Below are 22,877 nucleotides of genomic sequence, written 5' to 3'. Positions count from 1 at the left end.
CACATACTTTACAATTTCATTTATATGAAGTACTCAGACTAGGCAAATCCACAGGGACAGAAAGCAGATTAGGGTTTGAAGAGACTGGGAGAAGAAGGGGGTAAGGAGTACTCATGGGTACCTGCTTTCTTTTTGGGCTGATGACAATGTCCTGGAATTAGATAATGGTGCTTGGTTGCACAACTTTGTGAAATACTGAAAACCATTCAACTGTACACTTTAAGAAGGCGAAAATTTTATGGCATGTGAATGATATCTCAGTAAAAACCAACTGAACAAAAGGCAAATGTGTTCAGCACTTGTATGCACATGTAGATACCGGCCACTAGTAAGCATTGACTGGAGAATTGGCTGAAAGTCTATAACTTTCCCTGCACCCTTCCTGGTATTGTGATTGCACTACAAATGTTCAACTTTTTCCTTTAATTCCTATGCAGAGGCTGCATTTGTTCCAGAATGCCCAGAGATCCCTGAGTCAGAGAGGATAGACTGTGCTCCAGGACAGGTGGTGTCCGAGGTCAGAAAAGTGGGCTCCCTGCTATTGGTCTTCTGGGTTTTATTTAAAAGAAATGAATATATGAAATGTATGAAGCAGGACAGGGGTGGTGGTGGAGGGGATGGAGGGCCCCTGATTTGTTTGGAGTCATTTCTTCCTTGCCTTATTAAAATAAACAGCAACACTGTGGAAGCAGAGGAAGCAGGAGAGGGTAAATGGAAAGCGAGGAGGAGGAAGTAAGTGAATGTTGGCTCATGGGGTCTCGAGTCTGAAGAAGGGGGGGAAGTCCCAGCATTACTAAATGTGTTCTAAGTGTGATTCCAAGGCTAGCCACGAGAAGGTGAAATGTCTGGGGGCTAGACCATGTATTCCTTGCGAACAGAGGCCATCAAGCACATTTGGATGACAGAGTCAGTCACTTGTAGAACTCCTGTGATTTGTGACAACAAGAGCCTTCTAAAATGGGGTTAAACAGATCACTAAATTTTATTCCTGGCACCAATCTTACCCTCTATGTTAACTAACTAGAATTTAAATAAAAACTTGAAAAAACAAACAAACAAACAAAAACCCAAACACAAAAAAACACAATGTTTTCTAACTGGTGCTGTTTAAATTACTGATTATTCTATATTTATTTATTTTATATTTATATATTTATGTTATATTACATCATAACATATTAATTATATAATTGGCCAGCTGAAATTTCCTATCATTTCTAAATTGTTTCTGTAGTTCTTCTTGAGTTATTAAATATACAGTTATATTCTAGGCAAATAATAATACATAAGAATGTGTGGTACCTAAAATTGTTTCTGTAGTTCTTCTTGAGTTATTAAATATACAGTTATATTCTAGGCAAATAATAATACATAAGAATGTGTGGTACCTAAACAATAAATCTTGGAACATTGCAAAAATTAAATTAAAAAAGCAGTGACAACTGGAAAAAAAACAAAAAAGAACGGAATTTCCAGTTCATAGGATATATACATCTTTATCTTTCAGTGATATTGCAAAATAGTTTTTCAAAGTGTTTGCACCAATTTACACTCCCTGTAGCAGTATATAAGAGCAATTATCTGCATCCTAACCTACTCTTGGTGTTTTCTCCTTTTTCTTTGTTTGTTTTAATGTAATTTTAACTTAAAAATTTTCATATGGAGGTATAGTTGACACTATGTTATTTTAGTTTCAGGTGTACAACTGGTGATTCAACATTTCCATACATTACACAATGCTCACCCCGATAAGTATAGTTACCATCTGTTACTGTATAACAATATCACAATATCATTGACTACATTCCCTATGCCATGTACATCCCTCATGACTAAAGAAGCTAAACAGCTTTTCACATTACTTCTTGGCTACATGAATAATCACATTTGTAAAGTGTCTTTTAATTTTTTAACCAGTTTTTTTCTGTTGGGCTGTTCATATTTTTCTTATTGCTTTGTGGTAATCATTTATATATTCTGGATACAAATCTTTTATCAGATATCTATCTATCTACCTACCTATAGATAGATAGATAGATAGTATCTTCTCTTTTTTTAAGTATCTTCTCTTATTCTGTGATTTGACTTTTAACCCAATGATGACTTTTGATGAAAAGTAGTTATTAATTTTAACAAAATCCACTTAAAGAGTTTTAATATTCATTTTGTATTCTATTTAAAAATATTGCCTACTTCAAAGTTAGAAAAATATATTCCTATATATCCCTGTAAAAACATTGCTTTATTTTTCAAATTTAGATTTTTAAGCACGCTAGAATTGATTTTTGTGTATGGTATCAGGTAGAAGTCCAGGACATTTCTTTTCTTGACTCTTTAATAGATCCATCACCTCTTATTGAAATGACTATCTTTTCTCTTCTACATTGTAGTGGCACCTTTACTGTAAATTTTATGTCTCCATGAGGACCTATTTCTGGAATATCTATTTTGTTTCATTGTTAGTCTACTCTTTTGCCAATACCACACTGCCTTAATTAGTATAGCTTTATATAAGGTCATCATATGTGGTTGTGTAAGTCCTCCATATCATTCTTATTTTTCTTCAAGATTGCCTAAGCTATTCTTAATGCTTTAGATTCCTTCCTTCCTCTTTCTTTCTTAAGAGTTTACTTTTTTATTTGAGAGAGAGAGAGCATGAGCAGGGGAGTGGAACAGAGGGAGAAGGAGAAGCAGACTCCCTGCTGAGCAGGGAGCCCGATGTGGGGGCTAGATCCCAGGGCCCTGGGATCATGACCTGAGCGGAAGGGATACATTTAACAGACTGAGCCACCCAGGTGCCCTGATGCTTTTGATTTCTAAATACATTTTAGAATCACTCATTTTCTTCAAAAATGTATGCCAGAAATTTTATTCTCTTCACATAAAATGTACAGATAATTTTGTGACCGTTGCCATATTTACAGGAGTGAATATTCTAATCTATGATCATGCTATATTTCTTTATTTATTGAAACTTAATTTTGAAGGTTTTGGTGTAGAGATCTAAAGTTTTTTCCAAATTTTTTTCTGTTTGCTATTTGATTTTATTTAAATATTTTTGAATTTTAATTTCCTGTTTAAGTTGTTATTGGCATAGTGATTTAAAATAGGTTTTTTGAATATTGATCTTGGAACCAGAAATAATCTTAAATTTCCTTATTAATTATCCTAGTTTGTTTATAGGAGCTTTAGATTTTCTTAGACAATAATGATACCTGCAACTAATGACCATTTAAATTTTTCCCAATATGCATTTTTTTCTTTGTCTTCTAACATGAAGGGTAAATTTTTCTTCTAATTTTTAAATATTGTTTGAGATATTTTATCTAAAAGACAATATGCAAATATAGTAAGTTTCAGAGAATGGAACTTTCTGGAGATTGATTTTTACCAAACATAAGAAATAACTCTGCAGTAAAATATTAACTATGAAGGTGAAATTTTGGGATTTTTGAAGAAATTCACTACACATCATTCACAGATCTCTCAGAGGCACTACTGAAAAAAATCCTTATATCAACTGGACGTTGGGTTAGATAATTTCTAACCAATTCTCAAGTTCTACTAGTTAATAATTTGAGTAGAAAATAGCATAAAAGTCTATTTAAAAGATTACTGGAGAATAATCTTTGGAAAGGTGTTGTTGGGGAAAAATAGAGATAGGGAGACTTGTCCTGAATCGACCACTGTCGTCCAATCAGCCGTTTTTGAGGGTCTGTGTTCCTGGGTGGTGGCAGTGGAAATGGAAAAGAATAAGGAGATGTAGCAACATCAAAGGTCTGAACTTCTGTGTCTGCAACACTGGGGATGGCTTAAAATTAAAGCAGGGATGTTATGGCAGACTGCGCTAAAAAATACCATATTTACCAGAGTGTGTTAGATTTCTTATCTTGCTGTTTTCTGTTGAGGTCTACAGACTGGAAGAATTTATGGCAGTGAAACTAAACTTTTGGACTTTACCAGCTTCAGTTTCAGAGGTCGCAGAGCCACTGGGTATTTGCTTCAGAATGAGGAATATCAGTTATCCAGAAACTGCAAACTCTTTCTCCACTGAGCCCCTCGAGCATTTTTTGTTGTTCTTATCTGGAGAGGATGAGGCAGGAATATCAGCTGTATCTATGCAGAATTAATAAGTACATTTAAGACTATTTTATGGTTATAATGTGATTGCTTTGTTTATAATAGACATGATTGATTTAAGTTATATTCATTTTATCATCTTTCAAAGCAATTGCATCAGATGTTAGCATCTGAAATACTTGTCGGTGCTATACTTTTCCAAATGAGTAGCCTTGTGACATATTTTGTGTTTTTTATCACAGAATTTATGCTGGATAAATTCTTTTAATGAAAAAGATTGAAACATACTTATGTACAAAGTAAAGTGGGAAGGTCTTTCCTTATTCATAATGCTTTCTCTCTACCTCCAAATCCCCTCCACAGAGTCAACTCAATACCTTGTTGTGTATCTTTCTCTTGATTTTTCTAGGTTTTTGCATATATGCATATATTATGCACATATATTAATATATTTTTTGTTTTATTTTAACAAAAATTATACTATATATTATTTTGTAATTTTCTTTTTAAATTTAGGAACTTTGAATTTACCACATTATTTTATTTTAAAAATAGTTTGCTTCTGGGGCACCTGGGTGGCTCAGTTGGTTAAGCATTCAACTCTTGACTTTGGCTCAGGTCATGATCTCAGGGTCATGAGATGGAGCCCCATGTCAGCCATGCAGAGTACAGAGTCTGCTTGAGATTCTCCCCTCTCCCCCCCAATACACACACATGCATGTGCTCTCTCTCTCTCAAAATAAATAAATTGAAAAATTTTAAAAAGTTTGCTTCTGTTGAGATGATCTTAGGATTTTCTTTGTCAATGTTGTAAATTATGTTAAAGTATTTCTTAATTTTGAACCATTTTAGTTTTATACTTGATAAACCTTACTTAGCTATTATGCATGAATTCTTTTAATACACTAATGAATTCAAATTGTTAACCTTTTATTTAACGTTTATAAAAACGTCTATGTTTTTTAAGTGAAATTGGCTTATATATTTTTTCCTTGTCTAGTTGGTTGCCAGAATTATTAAAGTTTAATAAAATGAATCAAGAAATTTTCCATCTTTTTCTATGTTTTGAAAAATATATATAATATGAGAATATTCTATTCCCCAAATCATCTCAGCAAAGTATCTTTTTTTTTTTTTTTCTAGGTAAGCATCTTTGGTTACTTACAGTTTCTCATGGCAACTGGTCATTTCAGTTGATTATTTGATATTTTACTATTTAAAGGTTCACATTATAGTTTCACATTCATTGACAAATATTTTTATAGTTTTCTTACAATCCTTAGTTATGTTAAAAATCCTATATACCTGGTGCACTTGACTGGCTCACTTGGTTGAGTCTCAGACTCTAGATTTTGACTCAGGTCATGATCTCAGGATCGTGAGATGGAGCCCTACATGCTCAGCATGGAGCCTAATTGAGATTTTCTCTCTCCCTCTCCTGCTGTCCCATTCATGCACTGCATTCTCCCTCTCTCAAAAAAAAAAAATTCTACATATATCTGTTTTCATTCACCATTTTGGTCTCTAATCTTGTTTGTCCCTCTTTTTGTCAATAGAGGATTTCTTAAGGTATTAATATTTCTTTGATCTTTTCAAAGAGTATTTGTTCGATTTATTGATAGGCCAAGCTAATATCAAAATACATCCTTGCACTGTAATAATTATCCGTGTAGAATTATAGCAGGAATTGACACATATGCCATACCTATAGAATAGTAAGTTCCAAAATGCATATTCACAGTCTCATATATGTGCACTGAAATTCAGCTTGTCAGGAAAATGGCATTTCAAGTTAGTAGTGGAAACAATGTATTTAATTAATGGTGGTGTCTGTCTCACGTATTAAGCTTGCCGGCTGCACTGTATCATGTGAACTTAGATGCATACCTGGAACAGAGGAGATGCTTCTTTCATGTTTTAAACTGATAACTTTCGACACTTGATTATTTTCTCTTTCATTAATTACTGCTTATACTCTTTAAGTAGTTTTTCTGGGTCTATTATGGTCTTTTCTGGGTCATGTAGTTTTTCTGGGGCTATTTTGGTCTTTTCTAAGTACTTGGGTGGTAGATTGAGTTGTTCATCACGTCTGACGTCACTTTCTCTCTTTGATTCCCCCTTCCTTCACCTGTGTCCTCTTTTCACCCTTTTTGGAATCTTCTAGTCTGGCCCCACTGGTCACTTCGCCTACCTTTTCTCTCCTCTTTCCGTATCTTTGTCCTTGTGTTCTGAGGTAATCCTAAATGTGATTTTAAAAGGAAATTTCTTCTTGTCTTGACATCGTTCTCTTTTCATTTTGTTAGTCAAAATATTATGGAGTTTTAAATCTTTTTGTTCCAGATCTTAACTTTCAATATTCTTTGTTGCTTTTTTCTTCTAATGGAAGCAATAGTTATGTGCCTCTCTCTAAAGATAATAGTTATATCTATTTAAAAGGTTTGTAATTTTTTTCCAATTAATTGTTTCCTACAATTTGTATCTTCTGTTTATTAAGTTTGGTGTCTATCATAGTGTTGGTTTCTCTCATGTTTGGTGGTTCTTAGCTGTCATCTTTGTATTTAATTATCTATGACCGCCTGTCCTATGCTGTTGGCTTGCACTAAGTCTTTAGGAGGGAAGGAAAGGACTCCTGGAGAGAATGTGGTACTTGTCTGGGGGTGAGGGGCCTGGCTTATTAACTGGTGCATTGCCATGTTTTCTGGTTCCCAGCATCTTTCCTAACTTCCTTAAGTTTCTGAACAAATACTTCGTGATGCCCATCAGTTATCCAGAGCCTACCAATAACTATAAGGAATGTTGGATTGGGTAGCTAAATGTTCATGGAACTTCCCAATTAATCATCCAAAGCTATGCCCCAGGTTCTCTTCCACTTCTCCACATTGACTTGTCTTGGAGCAGTTCTTTTCCTCCTCCTGTGTTCTAGGTTATGAATATATTTTTCCCTAGAATTGATAAAGTCTACTTCTTGTGTTTCAGTAATTTCATACCATTTCTGCCCTAATGCATTACAGCTGGCTGCTTTGTAATGGTTTTGTATTTTTTTTAAGATTTTATTTATTTTTTTGACAGAGAGCACAAGTAGGCAGCGAGGCAGGCAGAGAGAGAGAGAGAGAGAGAGAGAGAGACAGGAGGAAGCAGGCTCCCTGCTGAGCAGAGAGCCCAATGCGGGGCTTGATCCCAGGACTCTGGGATCATGACCTGAGCTGAAGGCAGAGGTTTTAACCCACTGAGCCACCCAGGTGCCCCTGGTTTTATATTTTTTTCTTAATGATACTTCTGTCACTTCATGTAAATTTAGTTGGGTGGAGAAGTGGATGCCTATGTTTGTTTCAACAGTTTGATTCAATTTGCTATCTATTTTATTTCTTCATTATAACAAACAACTTTTATGTAAGTGAATATTAAAGTTGTAGGACCTATAAAAATACATCTTACCAAAAAGTAATCATTTTTAAAGCTTTTATTTATTTGTTTGATAGAGAAAGCATAAGCAGGGGGAGAAGCAGGGACCCCAGGTGGGCCTTGGGGCCTTGGGATCAAGGACCTTAGCTGAAGGCAGACGCTTAACTGACTGAGCCACCCAGGCACCCCAAATAATAATTTTAAAACTCCATAATCAAACCACTCTGACAAACCACATGTGGATTATTTTTACTTTGTGGACATCATGAATTTGTTTATGTTACTCTCTGTCCCAGTTCTGTCTTTATTCCTAATTCCTTTTCTTTTCTTTTCTTACTTTATATATATACAGTATATATATATATATATATATATATATATATATATATATGTAAAAATAAAACACAAAACAAAGTAAAAATAATCCACATGCGGAAATGACTAACAGTATATATACTGTTAGTCATTTCCATGACCCTTCCTTATGAGAAAGTCTAAACTGGTTGGTCCGACATCCAGCTTATTCGAGGTATAAATATTGTGTCCCTCCAGTGTGTTTCTCTTACTCAGTGTTCTTGGCACAATAAACTTGTGGTTTTATGAATCTATCATGCATTGCTGCTTTCTCTGCTTGGAATACTGGTCTCCTGTTCCCTTATTTAATCCCTCCCAGTGCACTAGGAGTGGGCTTGCTTTTCACCTACTGGAAGCCTTCTTCACTTTGCTTGCAGTCTTCTAGGCTGTGTACCCTGACTGGCGTGTGTGTTTCTTTAGCCCTTGGGCACTCTCTGTCCGAGTACTCCTGTTATACTGAAATTGCATGTACTACTAGACTGTAATGGAAGTTTGCCAAAGACAAGAACTGCGTCTTATTTATATGTGTTATTAGCTTCGTGTCGGCTAAGTAATAAATGCATATTGGATGGCTGGGCAAATGTGAGAATAAAAGAAGAAGAAATAAATGTTTGCATGTAAATGGGACCTATCTTAAATTCTTCTTGGAATAAAATTGGTTATAAATACATAGATGGAACTTTCTTTCCTTCATTTTATATCATGCTCACTCGCTGCCATTGTTACAGAATGTCTGCAGCCAGCAACATAAGTGCTGCTGGAAACCTGTGCCAGATATTAATGTCCCCTGGTGCTTCTTCCCCAGGAACTGGGGCTATCACATCATCAGTAGACAGAATGATACAAAGACAGGTGAGCATCACCTTGATGAGGTCCCAGGGAATCATTCTGTATGATTCAGATACACTAACCGCAAAATAAAGTCTAAAAGCTTCCTCCCCCTCTCTGTTTTCCTCCCCCCATCTCTAGGGTTTACAGCCCAGTTGGAAAAGTTGTCATTCCCATCTCTGTTTGGATATGATGTCAAGGAGGCTGGCTTCACAGCTGAATATCAGACATCCAATCGTTTTCACTTTAAGGTTGGTTTGGTAGTTACCACTGAATACATCTCTGAGGAAAGCAGTGTCCCTACACTGGGTTCAGATCCTTCTCCTTCAGGCACTGCATAGAGGTGTAGAGGCAGAAGTTGCTTTTGTTCCCCTCGGCAGGAATCTCCCAATGGGATGTGTGGGCTGTTTCGTATTTTGTGGAGGACACGTGATTGGGTGATTTTTGTCTCACAATTCAAGAAACACAGGATTAAGAATTAGAAGCTATTTCCACTGGGGGCTGAGAGTGAGGATCCTTTCTAGCTCTACAAGGATGTGGTTTCATCTGGAGTTGGTCTTTCTCTTTTTCTTCTGACAGATCAATGATATCAACAACAGACGCTATGAAGTTCCCTCTGAAATTATTAACCTGTCTGATAGGACCACCAAGACCTCCAATTTGAACTATTATGTAGAGGTCATTGATAAGCCCTTCAGCTTCAAAATAATGAGGACAAGCAACAAAAGAGTCTTGTGAGCTTTTCAACACTCTTTGTGTATTTTTGAATATACAGTCTCAATTATTCAATCTGACTTAGTGAGGGTGGATGGTGAGATAAGTATGACCTGGGAAAATGTTTGGACCTCAGAAAAATGTAATGTTTTTACTGTAAATCATTAACACTTGTTAATTTGTCATGATTATGGAGGACAGCATACTAAATAATATGCTAGTATGTTAAGTTAGATAAATGCACTTGCAGTTAATGTCTATTATGAAACAGGAAATTTTATTATTTTGGATTACCATTCACTTTGGAACTCAGCTTCATTGTTTATCATTCCAAGTTTTTATTCCCTGAGAAACTTGCCATGAAGAACCTAACAACAGCCTGGGATTGAAACATAAATTGTATAGGAGAAGTATAGGGATTAATGTGAATAAAATCTGTATTCAGGTTCTGGCACCAGCAAGTCACCGGTCAGCTTTGGGATGTGAGGCAAAGCGTCTCACACCAGCCTCAGTTTCCACATCTATAGAAAGGGAATGAGAATATCCAGTGTTGCTCTGTAAACGAAGCTATATTCATGAAGCATCCAGAGCAGGTCATGGGATAAAGTAGTTGCCCAGCAAATGTGAGGTCCCATCTGCTCTCTTGCCCCAGCCATCCAACTTGCGTTTCTGGTATCACATCTCCTCTAGAATGAAAGCATCAGAGACACCCTAGAAAGCCTTCCAAGGTAGTACGAATGTGGTTGAGAACACCTGAAACAACTGTTTTCAAAGTGAACAGGGAGAGCAGCGGGTGAGGTCCTGGCAGAGAGAGCTCTTTGGTGACTCCCACTCTTGCCCCATGGCCCAGATTGGACACGAGCATCGGGCCCCTGCAGTTCGCCCAGCAGTACCTGCAGTTGTCCTTCCGACTGCCCAGCACTGCTGTGTATGGGCTGGGGGAGCATGTGCACCAGGAGTACCGCCACAACATGACCTGGAAGACCTGGCCCATCTTCACTCGCGATGCTGCGCCCACCAAGGTGAGCTTCCCTTCCTCCTACCTGTGGCTCATGGTAAGGAATCCCTTCTCTCCTTTCCAGAGAGTGACCTAGAGTCAGACAACCTACAGAGTTCTATCTGTATCTTATTTTGTCAAGTTAGATCCATTTGTGCTGGATGATACTTGTTCTTGAGGTTTATAAACTCACAATAAGTAACATATCAATTTTTTTGGTTTAGTTTTGTTTTTTTATTATTATTATTTCTTACTGAGGTATTGCTGACATACAACATTTTATTAGTTTCAGGTGTACAGCATCATGATTCGATATTTGTTATATTGTGAAATAATCACCACAATAAGTCTAGTTAACATTTGTCACCACACTAGGTACATTTTTTCCTCATGATGAGACCTTTTTTTAAAAAAATCAACTAAATAACATATAATGTTAATTATATGTTATGTTAATTAACATAATATAATATATAATACAATATAATGTAATATATAATATAATAATATAACATAATATAATTAACATATATGTTAATTATATTATTATTAGTTTCAGAGGTAGAGGTCAGTGATTCATCAGTAATGTATCAATTTTTAAAAACATCCCACTTTTAAAGGAAAATATAATTCAATGACTATATGGTGGCCTAATGTATATTAGAAAATCCTTCTGCAAAATAACTATGTTTGTCTTTAATAATTGGGTAGTATCTAAGCAAGAGCATCAGCCGGAACTACTCCCAGTAGAACTTAGTGGACTAAAAGAAAAAAAAAAATCCTCTTCAGTATTATTCTAGGTCTCTGCTAGTTGAAGTATGTTCTGGAGACAGCAGTGCTGGCACTACTTGGGAGGTTTTTAGAAATGCAGAATCTCAGGTCAGAGCCCAGACCTTCTGAACCAGAATCTGCACTTTAATAAGATCTACAAGTGAACCACATGTGCATTATGGTGGGTAAAAAGCTGGTCTAGAGCAGTGCCTTTCAACTTATCTATAGTGAAGGATTAGTTCCTTTCTCTCTCTCTCTCTTTTTCTTTTTAATCCTGGGGAAATGAAATAAAATTACTCAAAGACATATAAAATATAAGCTCAAGTTTTAGAATGAAGAGATATAAAATTACTCTTTTAAATTGCTATAAAAGGGGCGCCTGCGTGGCTCAGTGGGTTAAGCCACTGCCTTCGGCTTGGGTCATGATCTCAGGATCCTGGGATTGAGTCCCACATGGTCTCTCTGCTCAGCAGGGAGCCTGCTTCCCTTCCTCTCTCTCTCTCTGCCTGCCTCTCTGCCTACTTGTGATCTCTCTCTGTCAAATAAATAAATAAATACATCTTTTAAAAAAATGGTATAAAAGTTTCTGAACTCTTTCTCTTGGTTTAGTTTAGTTTTGTTTTGTTTTTTGTTGGTTTGTTTTTGTACTTTCCTTGCTGATTTACAGCAAAAGGTGTGGGGAGGTACCAGTCCATGGATAACACTTTGAGTAGCATTGCTTTGTAGAGCAGGTCTGAAAGCCTCTATTGCGCTGATGATGTTTCCCAAACCTGAGCTAAAGATGCAGGTTTGATGTACCTTGCAAGGGAGGGGTGGGACTGAGGTTTTGGAATTCGTATTCCTTGGAAGATGAACAGATCAAGTAGCACGTTAACGGGCCCACCCACCAGGATCGGAGGCAATGAGGGGAACAGACTTACTGAACCAAGCAGAGTAAAGCAATATCAGCACATTCACTAAAGTGCTTGCTCAAGGCCCCTGACAAACATGGAACCCTAACCATCATACTAAGCTTGGTTTTCTAGAGCTGACAAATCCTTGAGTTATGTAGTCACAGATTAGAGAGGTGTCCTTCCTTCCTTCCTTCCTCCCTCTCTCCCTGCCTGCATTTCCTTCCCTCCCACTCTCTCCTTTTTCCTTCCTCCCTTTCCTCCCCCCCCTTTCTCTATCTTTTTTTCACTCATAGTAATACACATTATCTCTTTCTATATCAGTGCTCATCATGGCCCTGTGACAGGTTCAGTATCTTTTAAAAAATTTTAAACTTATTTACTGCTGAAGTCTTACATATTAATTCTAGAAAAATTAGAAAATACAGTTAGACATAAAGAGATACAAAATTTCTCATAATGACATCATCTTCTGCTAACATGTTATGTCTTTGCAGATATTTTCCAAATTTTTAAAAGTAACTTGACCGGGATATAATTTATATACTATAAAACTAGCCTCTTTTAAGGGGACAGTTCAGTGATTGCTTAGTACATTCCTGAGTTGTGCAGCTATCACTGTAATCCAGTTTTAGAAGGTTTTCATCACCCCACTAGGATCCCTCATACCTTTATAGACATAATCCCCATTCCCACCCCAGTACCCACTTGAGTCCCAGGACATCACTAATCTATTTCTGTCTGTATAGATTCAACTTCTCTGGAGATTTCCTATAAATGGAATCATGCAATATATGGTTTCCTTTGTGTCTGTTTCTTTCACTTAGCATCTCATTTATGAGATTTATACATGTTGTAGCATGGATCAGTTTTTCATCTCTTATTATTACTAATCATATTCCATGGTATGTGTTTTATTTCATATATCAGTTGATGTTACCATTTCAATACCATCTTGATAGAATACTGAACTATGTCAAGTCTTGACCAAGTACATGTTATACTCTTCTGATTTTATTTTAGGGTAAAGAAAACCATTTTTAACATGTACTACTATTGTTTGTTATTGTCTTTCTTGACAGGGAATGATTAATCTGTATGGAGCTCATACATTCTTCCTGTGCCTTGAAGACACCAGCGGCTCCTCTTTTGGGGTGTTTCTGTTGAACAGTAATGCCATGGGTAGGAGGCATCTTTTTATCTCAACAGGAATACGTTTTGGGATGTGGCTTTTATAAAAATGACTTTTATGGCAAGATCACTGTTTAACAGAATGTGTATTTAACCTACTATACTTCTGTATAGAAACCCCAAAGTAGCGTAAACTGTTATAAATTCAGCTCATGCTGAAAGTTGTTTCTTTTTAAAAATTTTTTATTTATTTTTAAAATTTCTTTTCAGTGTTCGAGAATTCATTGTTTATGCACCACACCCAGTGCTCCATGCAATACATGCCCTCTGTAATACCCACCACCAAGCTTACCCAACCTCCCATCCCTCACCCCTCCAAAACTCTCAGTTTGTTTCTCAGAGTTCACAGTCTCTCATGGCTCATCTCCCCCTCCAATTTCTCCCAACTCCTTTCTCCTCTCCATCTCCCTATGTCCTCCATGTTATTCTTTATGCTCTACAAATAAGCAAAACCATATGATAGTTTAATCTCTCTACTTGACTTATTTCACTCAGCATAATCTCTTCCAGTCCTGTCCATGTGGATACAAAAGTTGGGTATTCATCCTTTCTGGTGGAGCCATAATACTACATAGTATATATGGACCACACCTTCTTTATCCATTTGTCCATTGAAGAGCATCTTGGTTCTTTGCACAGTTTGGCGACTGTGGCCATTGCTGCTATGAACATTGGGGTATGGATGGCCCTTCTTTTCACTACATCAGTGTCTTTGAGATAAATACCCAGTAGTGCAATTGCAGGGTCATAGGGAAGCTCTAGTTTTAATTTCTTAAGGAATCTCCACACTGTTTTCCAGAGTGGCTGCACCAACTTGCATTCCCAACAACAGTGTAAAAGTGTTCCTCTTTCTCCACATCCTCTCCAACACATGTTGTTTCCTCTCTTGCTAATTTTGGCCATTCTAACTGGTGTAAGGTGATATCTCAATGTAGTTTTAATTTGAATCTCCCTGATGGCTAGTGATGATGAACATTTTTTCATGTGTCTGATAGCCATTTGTATGTCTTCATTGGAGAAGTGTCTGTTCAAGTCTTTTGCCCATTTTTTGACATGGTTATCTGTTTTGTGTGTGTTGAGTTTGAGGAGTTCTTTATAGATCTTGGATATCAGCCTTTTGTCTATAGTGTAATTTACAAATATCTTCTCCCATTCCATGGGTTGCCTCTTTGTTTTGTTGACTGTTTCCTTTGCTGTGCAGAAGCTTTTGATCTTGATGAAGTCCCCAAATTGAAAACTTCTTTGGGGTTCTCTTCTGATGCAGTATTTTCAATAATATTCTGTACATAATAAGATGCATTGACAGGTCCCAAAGATACCTGTAGATTTCAACACATAAACCAGGTTGTCTGTCTAAGCAACAACACTGTGTTCTATAAGTTGTTTCTCATGGTTCATCCTTTCCCTACTCCAGAATCTCCTCCCTCAAGCTTCTGGACTAATAGCACCTTAATAAGGGCTTGTATTTATTTATTTACTTACTTACTTACTTACTTACTTACTTATTGGTGAGTGAAACTCATCTATAAAGTTTTTAAAACTTTTCATTATATTAAATCACTCACAAATTCCAGCATTTGTATTGTAATACAGCCAGATTAAAATAGAATTTGTTCTTAATTGAATTTAAGTAAAAAAAAAAATTATAACAAAAAATAGAACTGGTTCTGCTTTCTCTTAAAAAATCAATTCTTCATTAGTGTTTTACTCACTTAATATTATGATAAATTTCAGTAATCCATAAAAAAAAGAAACATGGGTATTTACCCCAAAGATACAGATGTAGTGAAAAGAAGGGCCATCTGTACCCCAATGTTTATAGTAGCAATGGCCATGGTCGCCAAACTGTGGAAAGAACCAAAATGCCCTTCAACAGACGAATGGATAAGGAAGATGTGGTCCATTTACACTGTGGAGTATTATGCCTCCATCAAAAAGGATGAATACCCAACTTTTGTATCAACATGGATGGGACTGGAAGGGATTATGCTAAGTGAAATAAGTCAAGCAGAGAGAGTCAATTATCATATGGTTTCACTTATTTGTGGAACATAACAAATAGCATGGAGGACAAGGAGAGATGGAGAGGAGAAAGGAGTTGAGGGAAATTGGAAGGGGAGGTGAACCATGAGAGACTATGGACTCTGAAAAACAATCTGAGGATTTTGAAGGGGCGGGGGGTGGGAGGATGGGGGAACCAGGTGGTGCGTATTGGAGAGGGCACGGACTGCATGGAGCACTGGGTGTGGTGCAAAAATAATGAATACTGTTACGCTGAAAAAATAAAAAAATTAAAAAAAAATGAATACTGTTATGCTGAAAAGAAATAAAAAATTAAAATGAAAGAAACATGATTTTCATTCTCTTGCAAAATGAGACTGGGATTGTTTTGGATAACTCAGGTGTTAATATTCCAGAAAAAAGCATATTTGCAACCACAAAATTCTTATAACTCTCATTTTAATCCTTTCAGAGGTCACGCTGCAGCCTGCTCCTGCGATCACTTACCGCACAATTGGGGGCATCCTTGACTTTTACATATTCCTGGGAAATACTCCAGAACAAGTGGTTCAGGAGTATCTGGAGGTATGGGCTTTGGCTTGGAGAGTTATAAATGGAAATGGAAACAGTGTTTTCTGTATCAGACATGGTGCTCAAAACAGTAGTTTTTAAATGCTTAGACATGTTTATATTTATTGTTTCAGCTCATTGGACGACCATTCATGCCTCCCTACTGGAGTCTTGGGTTCCAGCTTAGTCGCAGGAACTATGGTGGCATCAATGGGTTGAAGAAGGTTGTGGATCGAAATCGTGTAGCTCAGATCCCTTATGTAAGTTGGAACTTCTCTTAACATGTGTAAAGCACCACTTTCTTTTAGTTTTTGCATCTGATTCAATGTATTAGGAAGAAATATGGAGAGGTGGATAGATAGATAGATATGTACATACATACGTAGACAGACAGACAAACAGGCACACTTATGGTCAGAGATTTGCATGCTGATTACCTGTGTCATCATAGAAACAGCAGTTTATGGGGTCGGATGCATATGGTCTTGAAGTTTGGCTTTACTTCTTTGCAAAGCTTTAGCTTTACCTCTGTCAGTGTTAGGCTAGTTACTTAGCATCTCTGAGACTTAATTCCCCTTTTATAAAATGAGAATGTTTTATATTCTCCAGTCCATTATATTCTACCAGTCCATTGGTGGACTGGTAGTGAGGAATTCCTTACACTAGGCATGGAATGCAGGCAGTACAGAGGATGAGCTCCATCCAAATTCGTTGTTATTTTATGGAAGAAAGCATCACCTAGGGTGATACAGTTAACAAGAGCTGACGACTGTAAAAATGAATCACAGGAAGTGAGTTTCTCATAGCAACCTTAAACACTCCTTCCAGATCTGGTAGACTATAATTTTGAAAGCTCAGTGGCTGCCAAGTATTTATGATGTTCAATGTCCACTATAAATAGATAATTATTAAGTATAGAGTACTTGATCAATTCCTCCAGGAGATGTGGAATGCCTTTAATGAAGTTATGAGAACAGTTTATTTGGGGCTAGATCTTGGGAACTGTGTTGCAAACATTTATTTGTTTAGCATGTGAAGGAAGAAGGTGCAGGTGGAAATGACTTTGGCCTGATCTTGGGGTTTAACAATGCCTTCTCAGGGCAGCTCAAAAGAGCAGGTAGGGAGATGATTTTTTCCTGGGAGAAAACATACCTGCTGTGGTGTTTTGCTATTAAGAGGAAATTGATCATGTGTTTTATTTAAATGCTCCCAAATCAATACCCACAAGCACTTAATCCCGGGAGGAATCAGGCCAAAGTTTGCCACATGGTTATTATTTTACAAGGTGCTTTCACAATCATGGTTAAACATCATTTATTGGTATTTTGTAAATACCACTGCATAGTTGATAACTTCTCTAAGGTCATTAGAACTAGCCAAATGGCAGGACGAGGATTCAAAAATAGTTCTTCCGGTGACTTGTATTTATTACAATCTATCCCTGTATTTCTGGTGCAAAGGGCTTTCCTGAGGTGCTGCTGATTCATGAACAAAAGAGCTTTCCTTCCACGGACTGGTTCTTTCCCACCATGTGGGAGTGGAGGCACCTGAGTACTGACTGCTTAGTGTTAGAACAGGTGTGCTGCATTGGCAAGAGGCCACCAGCCACATTTTCCTGTGGGTCTGGAAGCTAGAACCTTCTCAGACACATGAGGAACACTTTCTTTGAAGACCTTCAGATGTCCTTGAAGTTGTGGCAGTTTGGGAAAAAAAGAGCAGCTGGACTCAAAGATCATATCCCAAAAGCCCCAGTCGACCCCACCCACCCATGCGTATGACCTTGGGAAATGTCACTCAACCCCTTCACATGTCAGTCTTCTCACCAGGAATGACCCCTGCTCCTCACAGATTGGTATGCAAACACTAAAATAATCTATGTATGAGACTTTGGTGAATTAAAGCCCTGCCCCTCTGTCGTTTATCTTTGTGAGTTATTATTCTAGCAGTTCTATAGAGCAAGAAGACTGTTTTCTCCTCTTATGATATATTCTAGCTTAATGTTTAGGGTCCAAGCTAGCACATGGTTACATCATTACTCATATACTCACCCAAACAGACATTTAAAGAGCACCTGTTTTATGTCCAGCATCCAAGCTCTCATGTTGCAGGGATGAACAAGACACAGTCCCTACCCTCAACTTCCTTCAAGTACTTCATGACATGCATCTGTCAGGATAAAGACATAAAGCTGCAACCTAAGAGTGCCTGAAGCTTTCAGAAGGGGCTTATTCTAAGAGGTAGCCAAGTCCTGGAAGTTCAAGGACCATTATGAAATATGACTTCAGGGGCACCTGGGTGTCTCCGGCAGTTAAGCTTCTGCCTTTGGCTCAGGTCCTGATCTCAGGGTCCTGGGATCAATCCCTGTGTCAGCCTCAGTTTCTCCCTCTGCTCCTCCCCCTGCTCATCTCTCTCTCTCCTCCTCCCCCCGCCAAATGAATAGAATCTTAAAAAAAGAAGGAAAGAGGAAGGAAGGAGAGGGAGGAAAGAAAGAAATATGGCTTCAGTTTTAGTGAGCAAGAACCAGAGCAATGATACCTTCAGTCAGCACAGTTATATTTCCTAGGTTCTAACTGTCTGTCACTATCTTTCAGGATGTCCAGTACTCTGACATAGACTACATGGATGGAAATAAGGATTTTACTACTGATGAAAAGGCTTTCCCTAATCTTTCAAATTTTATCAATGACTTACATAAGCAAGGACTGAAATATGTAATCATTATGGTATGTTCAAACAAGTCTGTTGCCTCACTTTCCCTTTCGAAGTACAAAAGAAAGTGATAAAAGTAATATTTGTTATCATATTTATTATTAGAATCCTGGCATCTTAAATAACTCTGACTACCAGCCCTATATGAATGGAAGCCACAAGAGAGTATGGATCTTGGGGGACAATGGCTTTGTCGTTGGGCAGGTAATTTTGCAAGGGAATCAATAAGTGACAGTCATTTGGGGAAGTCTGTACTTTCGTTAAGAAGGTGAGTAGAAGGCATGTTGTAGTAACATTATTATTGATTTCATGGTTTTAGAGGCTTCTTTTATTATTATTTTTAAAATGGTAGATGTAATAATAAAATGATAAAAATTCTGAAGGATTTTTTAACAAATTGAAATATATTTGACATATGACATTGTGTAAAGTGTACAGCATGTTAATTTGATACATTTGTATATGGCAATATGGTTGTCATTGTGGCGAGAGCACTTCTGCCATATCACATGATTATCATTTCTTTTTTTGTGGTGGGAAAAATTAATGTCTAGTCTCTAAAAAGCTAGCCCCTGACCTTTGGACTATAGATATTTGAGAAGCAATGTAGCATAAGAAAAAAAAAATTCATTTATTCTTCAAGTCCACCTGCCTCTCAGTTTCTCTCTTTCCCAAGACAGTATGTTTGGCTACAATAGTGTAACAGGAGGCTCATAGTCTAATGTGAAACCTGTCTCAGCTAATGTAGTTTTATTTTAAATGAGATTTATAGAGCCCAGCCTTTCTGCAGGCATTGGAGTAGGCTGATTAGAAGCCTAATTTCCAGAGTACTTTACATCAAATCATGGAGGCAACTTTCTATTCCAGTTATATATATATAGGGTCAGCCCTACTTGGTTGGATTATGTGACATTTACGAAAACTGATACTTAATCTGAGAGTTTATGCGGCTGCAAGTTGTGTTGCTCCTGGGCAGTTTACTTTTCAAATCTGTGTTTTCAGGTTTATCAATGCCCCTTAATCTAACTGCTCACTTAATTCCTATCATTGATTTTATTTACAATACTTAATTCTATTTATTTGTTTTTCATTGAGTCTAACCTTCTAGGAAACAGTAGTTTCTTCCTTCCCCAAACCAATGCTTTGATTTTATTGTTTTATTTGAAGTGAATTTCTAAAAAATCAGACCAGTATTCATATATAAGTACAAAATCAGAGCCCATGGTCACATAAACATGATTTTGATTATCTGAAAAGTAGATTATCCAAACCTGTGAGTCATTTCAATATACTCATATTCGAGTGGTACACAATTGGTAATTTGCATATAATTACAAGAATTTAATTAGTTGCCTCCATTGACCAACAAATAACATCAAACATTTGATCTGAGATGTTGGCTGAGGTAGTAGTCTTGGAGGTGGGGGGAGATTTATTACAAAGGTGTTTGGGGGATGCCTGGGTGGCTCAGGTGTTTAAGCATTTGACTTAGGTCTTGATCTCAGGGTTGTGAGATGGGGCCCCCCATTGAACTCTGAGCTGAGCATGGAGCCTGCTTAAGATTCTCTCTCTCCCTCTCCTGACCCTCCTCCCACCTCCACTCATACTCTCGCTCTCTCTAAAATAGACAAATAAATAAAAAATAAAGATTTTGGTTGGAATGAAGTTTGCTGGGCCTACTCTAGATAATGTTGCTGTAGCTGACTTCTTTACCACACTGCCTATTTCCTAAGTTCAAAATTACCTCTAATTATTTGGTGCCCTATCACCTAACACAAGAGACCAGGAGTTCAATCCACTGAAACTGAGAATTTTAAGCTCTCATGTTGAGTTTTTAAGAAGTCTCTGCAACATATAAAAACATATGTAATATTATTGTATATGTAATATTATTACACATATATGTAATAATATATAAAATATATGTAATTATTATAAAATATATGTAATATATGACACATAATATACATTAATATGTAGAGAATATATATTTTATATATAATATATATATAACCTAATGACAACTTATAAGTTTGTTGGGAACTTAAATAAGAATGTAAGCAAAAGAGCTTATACCCTATCAATTCAGAGTTTTCAGTAATTTGGCTGTAAGTTCTATCTTTGCGCTATTTATGGAAAATGTTAAAAGCAACATCGGTAGGAATAGAGAGGATAAGAAATATTGGACCCAAGTAAGAAGCACAAAATTCACTTCACCATTTAAAACAGATCATTTCTTTACCTAAACCAAATGTATCATTTATAAACATCATTATTCAAAGCGGGTTTAAATGACCTTTAATTACACATTAAGTGAATCTAGTCATTCTCTCCTAAAATCTTACCCAGTTAGATGGATGAGTGTTTTTAGACTCTGCTCCTCGCTGGTCTGACATCATGAAATTTTGTTTTTATGTTTTCATTGAAAAAAGACATCTGATGGCTTCTCATGTATTTAATTGGCTGTTTTTCCTTTCCTTTTGGATTCCTTTGGTTACTTGCATCCAGTTTACTATTTAGTTTGGGGGGAAATTTTGATTCTGAAATGATAAGATGCCTGGGGCTCCTGGTGGCAGAAGCTGTAGCAGCAAAGAATGTGTCATGGCCCTCAGGCATAACCACTGCCACCTCCGCCTTCTTTATTCTCTAGGGATACCCCGGAAGGACAGTGTTTCCTGATTATAGTAATCCGATTTGCACTCAGTGGTGGACGGAGCAGTTCAGTGAATTTCATAAAACTCTCAAGTTTGATGGAGTATGGATTGTAAGTTGTTATTCCGGAATCAAACTTCTTTTGGAAACGGATAGTCCAAGATTTGAAAATGAGCTTTGACCCTGATCTGTATGTAACAAAATAGTTTCCTTGACATAGTGGTATTTAAAATCATTTTACTGGGGCGCCTGGGTGGCTCAGTGGGTTAAGCCGCTGCCTTCGGCTCAGGTCATGATCTCAGGGTCCTGGGATCGAGTCCCTCATCGGGCTCTCTGCTCAGCAGGGAGCCTGCTTCCTCCTCTCTCTACCTGCCTCTCTGCCTACTTGTGATCTCTCTCTGTCAAATAAATAAATAAAATCTTTAAAAAAAAATAAATAAAATCATTTTACTTAATGCAGAGCTTATATGCAGTAAAATAGACCCCTCAAAACCCCACATTTTAATTCTGGATCTGCCACCAACTGATTATTTCTTTTTTGAGAACGTCCTTTATTTTTCCAGGGTCTCAGCTTCTTCCTCCCCTAACTGTCTTTCAACTGTTTTATGAGAGGCTGTCACACTGATTCATTCAAATTTAAAGTTAATCAGAGAACAATTTAATGAATCCCTTTTATTTTGTAGGTAGGGATAGCAGGTGGAGATATTTCTTTGAAATTTGGAAAATTATTTCCGTTAGCAAGATTAAGCTTCACCTATTTTTAATCCATTTTAAAGAGACAGATTTGGTTTCTGTTATATCTTCTTGCCCCTCACTGAGTGGAATAAAAGACAGGGGGAATTATAAAACAGAAATACTCCTCTGTCTTTGGCTCTTTCGAACAGCACTGAAACATTAACAGCTACATAAAACTCACATTATTCATAAGGTAAGAATCAGCCTTTGGAAATGGTATCGCTTAATTAGCTAATTGAGATCAATGTATAAAAGGTAAAATGTGCCTGACAGCACTTTGGTTTGGAGGGCACCTTAGACACAACCCAATCTAAAAGATGAAACAGAGGGCAAGAATATTTAGGCAGATTACTCGAGATCCCAGTCAATCAGAGGTCGCAGACATGGGGTTTCTAGTTCAGTAACCCTTCCTGGAAGACTAACCCTGCATCTGTAACCCTTCCCCTTGTGTCTCTTGTGTGTCGAAGGAAATGGATGAAGTATCCAGCTTTCTCCACGGTTCCGATGGCGAGTGTGAACATAATACCTTCAACTTTCCTCCTTTTACTCCCCGTAAGTTGTCACAAGATACACTTAGAGCACGCCCCACGGCACTCCACGTGGCCTCGAACAGTCTCAGTTCCCAGGGCAGGGGGTCTGTGGACACGCCGGCAGCGGCTCCCCTACCGAAGCCCTTCCTGAGTGCACCAGGGGCTCCGGCCACCTGCTGACCGATGGAACCAAGGGCGAGCGGGTGGCGGGTGTGCGCCTCCCCCAAAGGCCCCGTGGTTCTCCCATCCTGTTTGTGGTCTCCAAACCCCTTAGGCAAATGGTTTCAGTTTTCAACTTTATGAGAATTCCAGAATACTTTAAGGTCCAAACCACCTTCCACTGAAGTAACTCTGTAATTTTGTGAACTTCTTTTTTTTTTTTTTTTTTTTTTTTTTTTTTTTTCTTAAAATTTAAAATTTTTTTTTTTTTTTTTTTTTTTTTTTTTTTTTTTT

At 37.3% G+C, this 22,877-nt stretch overlaps 1 protein-coding gene across 1 annotated transcript in view; it reads left to right on the top strand.

Moving 5' to 3' along the window:
• Positions 1 to 22,877, top strand: part of MGAM2 (maltase-glucoamylase 2 (putative)) — a 91,105-nt gene that overhangs the window by 3,884 nt on the left and 64,344 nt on the right. The window contains 12 exon segments of the mRNA XM_059395984.1: positions 438 to 517; positions 8,565 to 8,688; positions 8,806 to 8,915; positions 9,244 to 9,398; positions 10,229 to 10,400; positions 13,119 to 13,218; positions 15,701 to 15,813; positions 15,933 to 16,058; positions 18,390 to 18,521; positions 18,613 to 18,711; positions 21,158 to 21,271; positions 22,362 to 22,446. Of these exon segments, the coding sequence (XP_059251967.1) occupies positions 438 to 517; positions 8,565 to 8,688; positions 8,806 to 8,915; positions 9,244 to 9,398; positions 10,229 to 10,400; positions 13,119 to 13,218; positions 15,701 to 15,813; positions 15,933 to 16,058; positions 18,390 to 18,521; positions 18,613 to 18,711; positions 21,158 to 21,271; positions 22,362 to 22,446 (1,410 nt within the window).

Source organism: Mustela nigripes, chromosome 4, assembly GCF_022355385.1.
Source record: "Mustela nigripes isolate SB6536 chromosome 4, MUSNIG.SB6536, whole genome shotgun sequence".
Taxonomy (NCBI): Eukaryota; Metazoa; Chordata; class Mammalia; order Carnivora; family Mustelidae; genus Mustela; species Mustela nigripes.
Note: the sequence above shows the minus strand (reverse complement) of the source record. Positions and strands in the feature narration are given on the sequence as shown.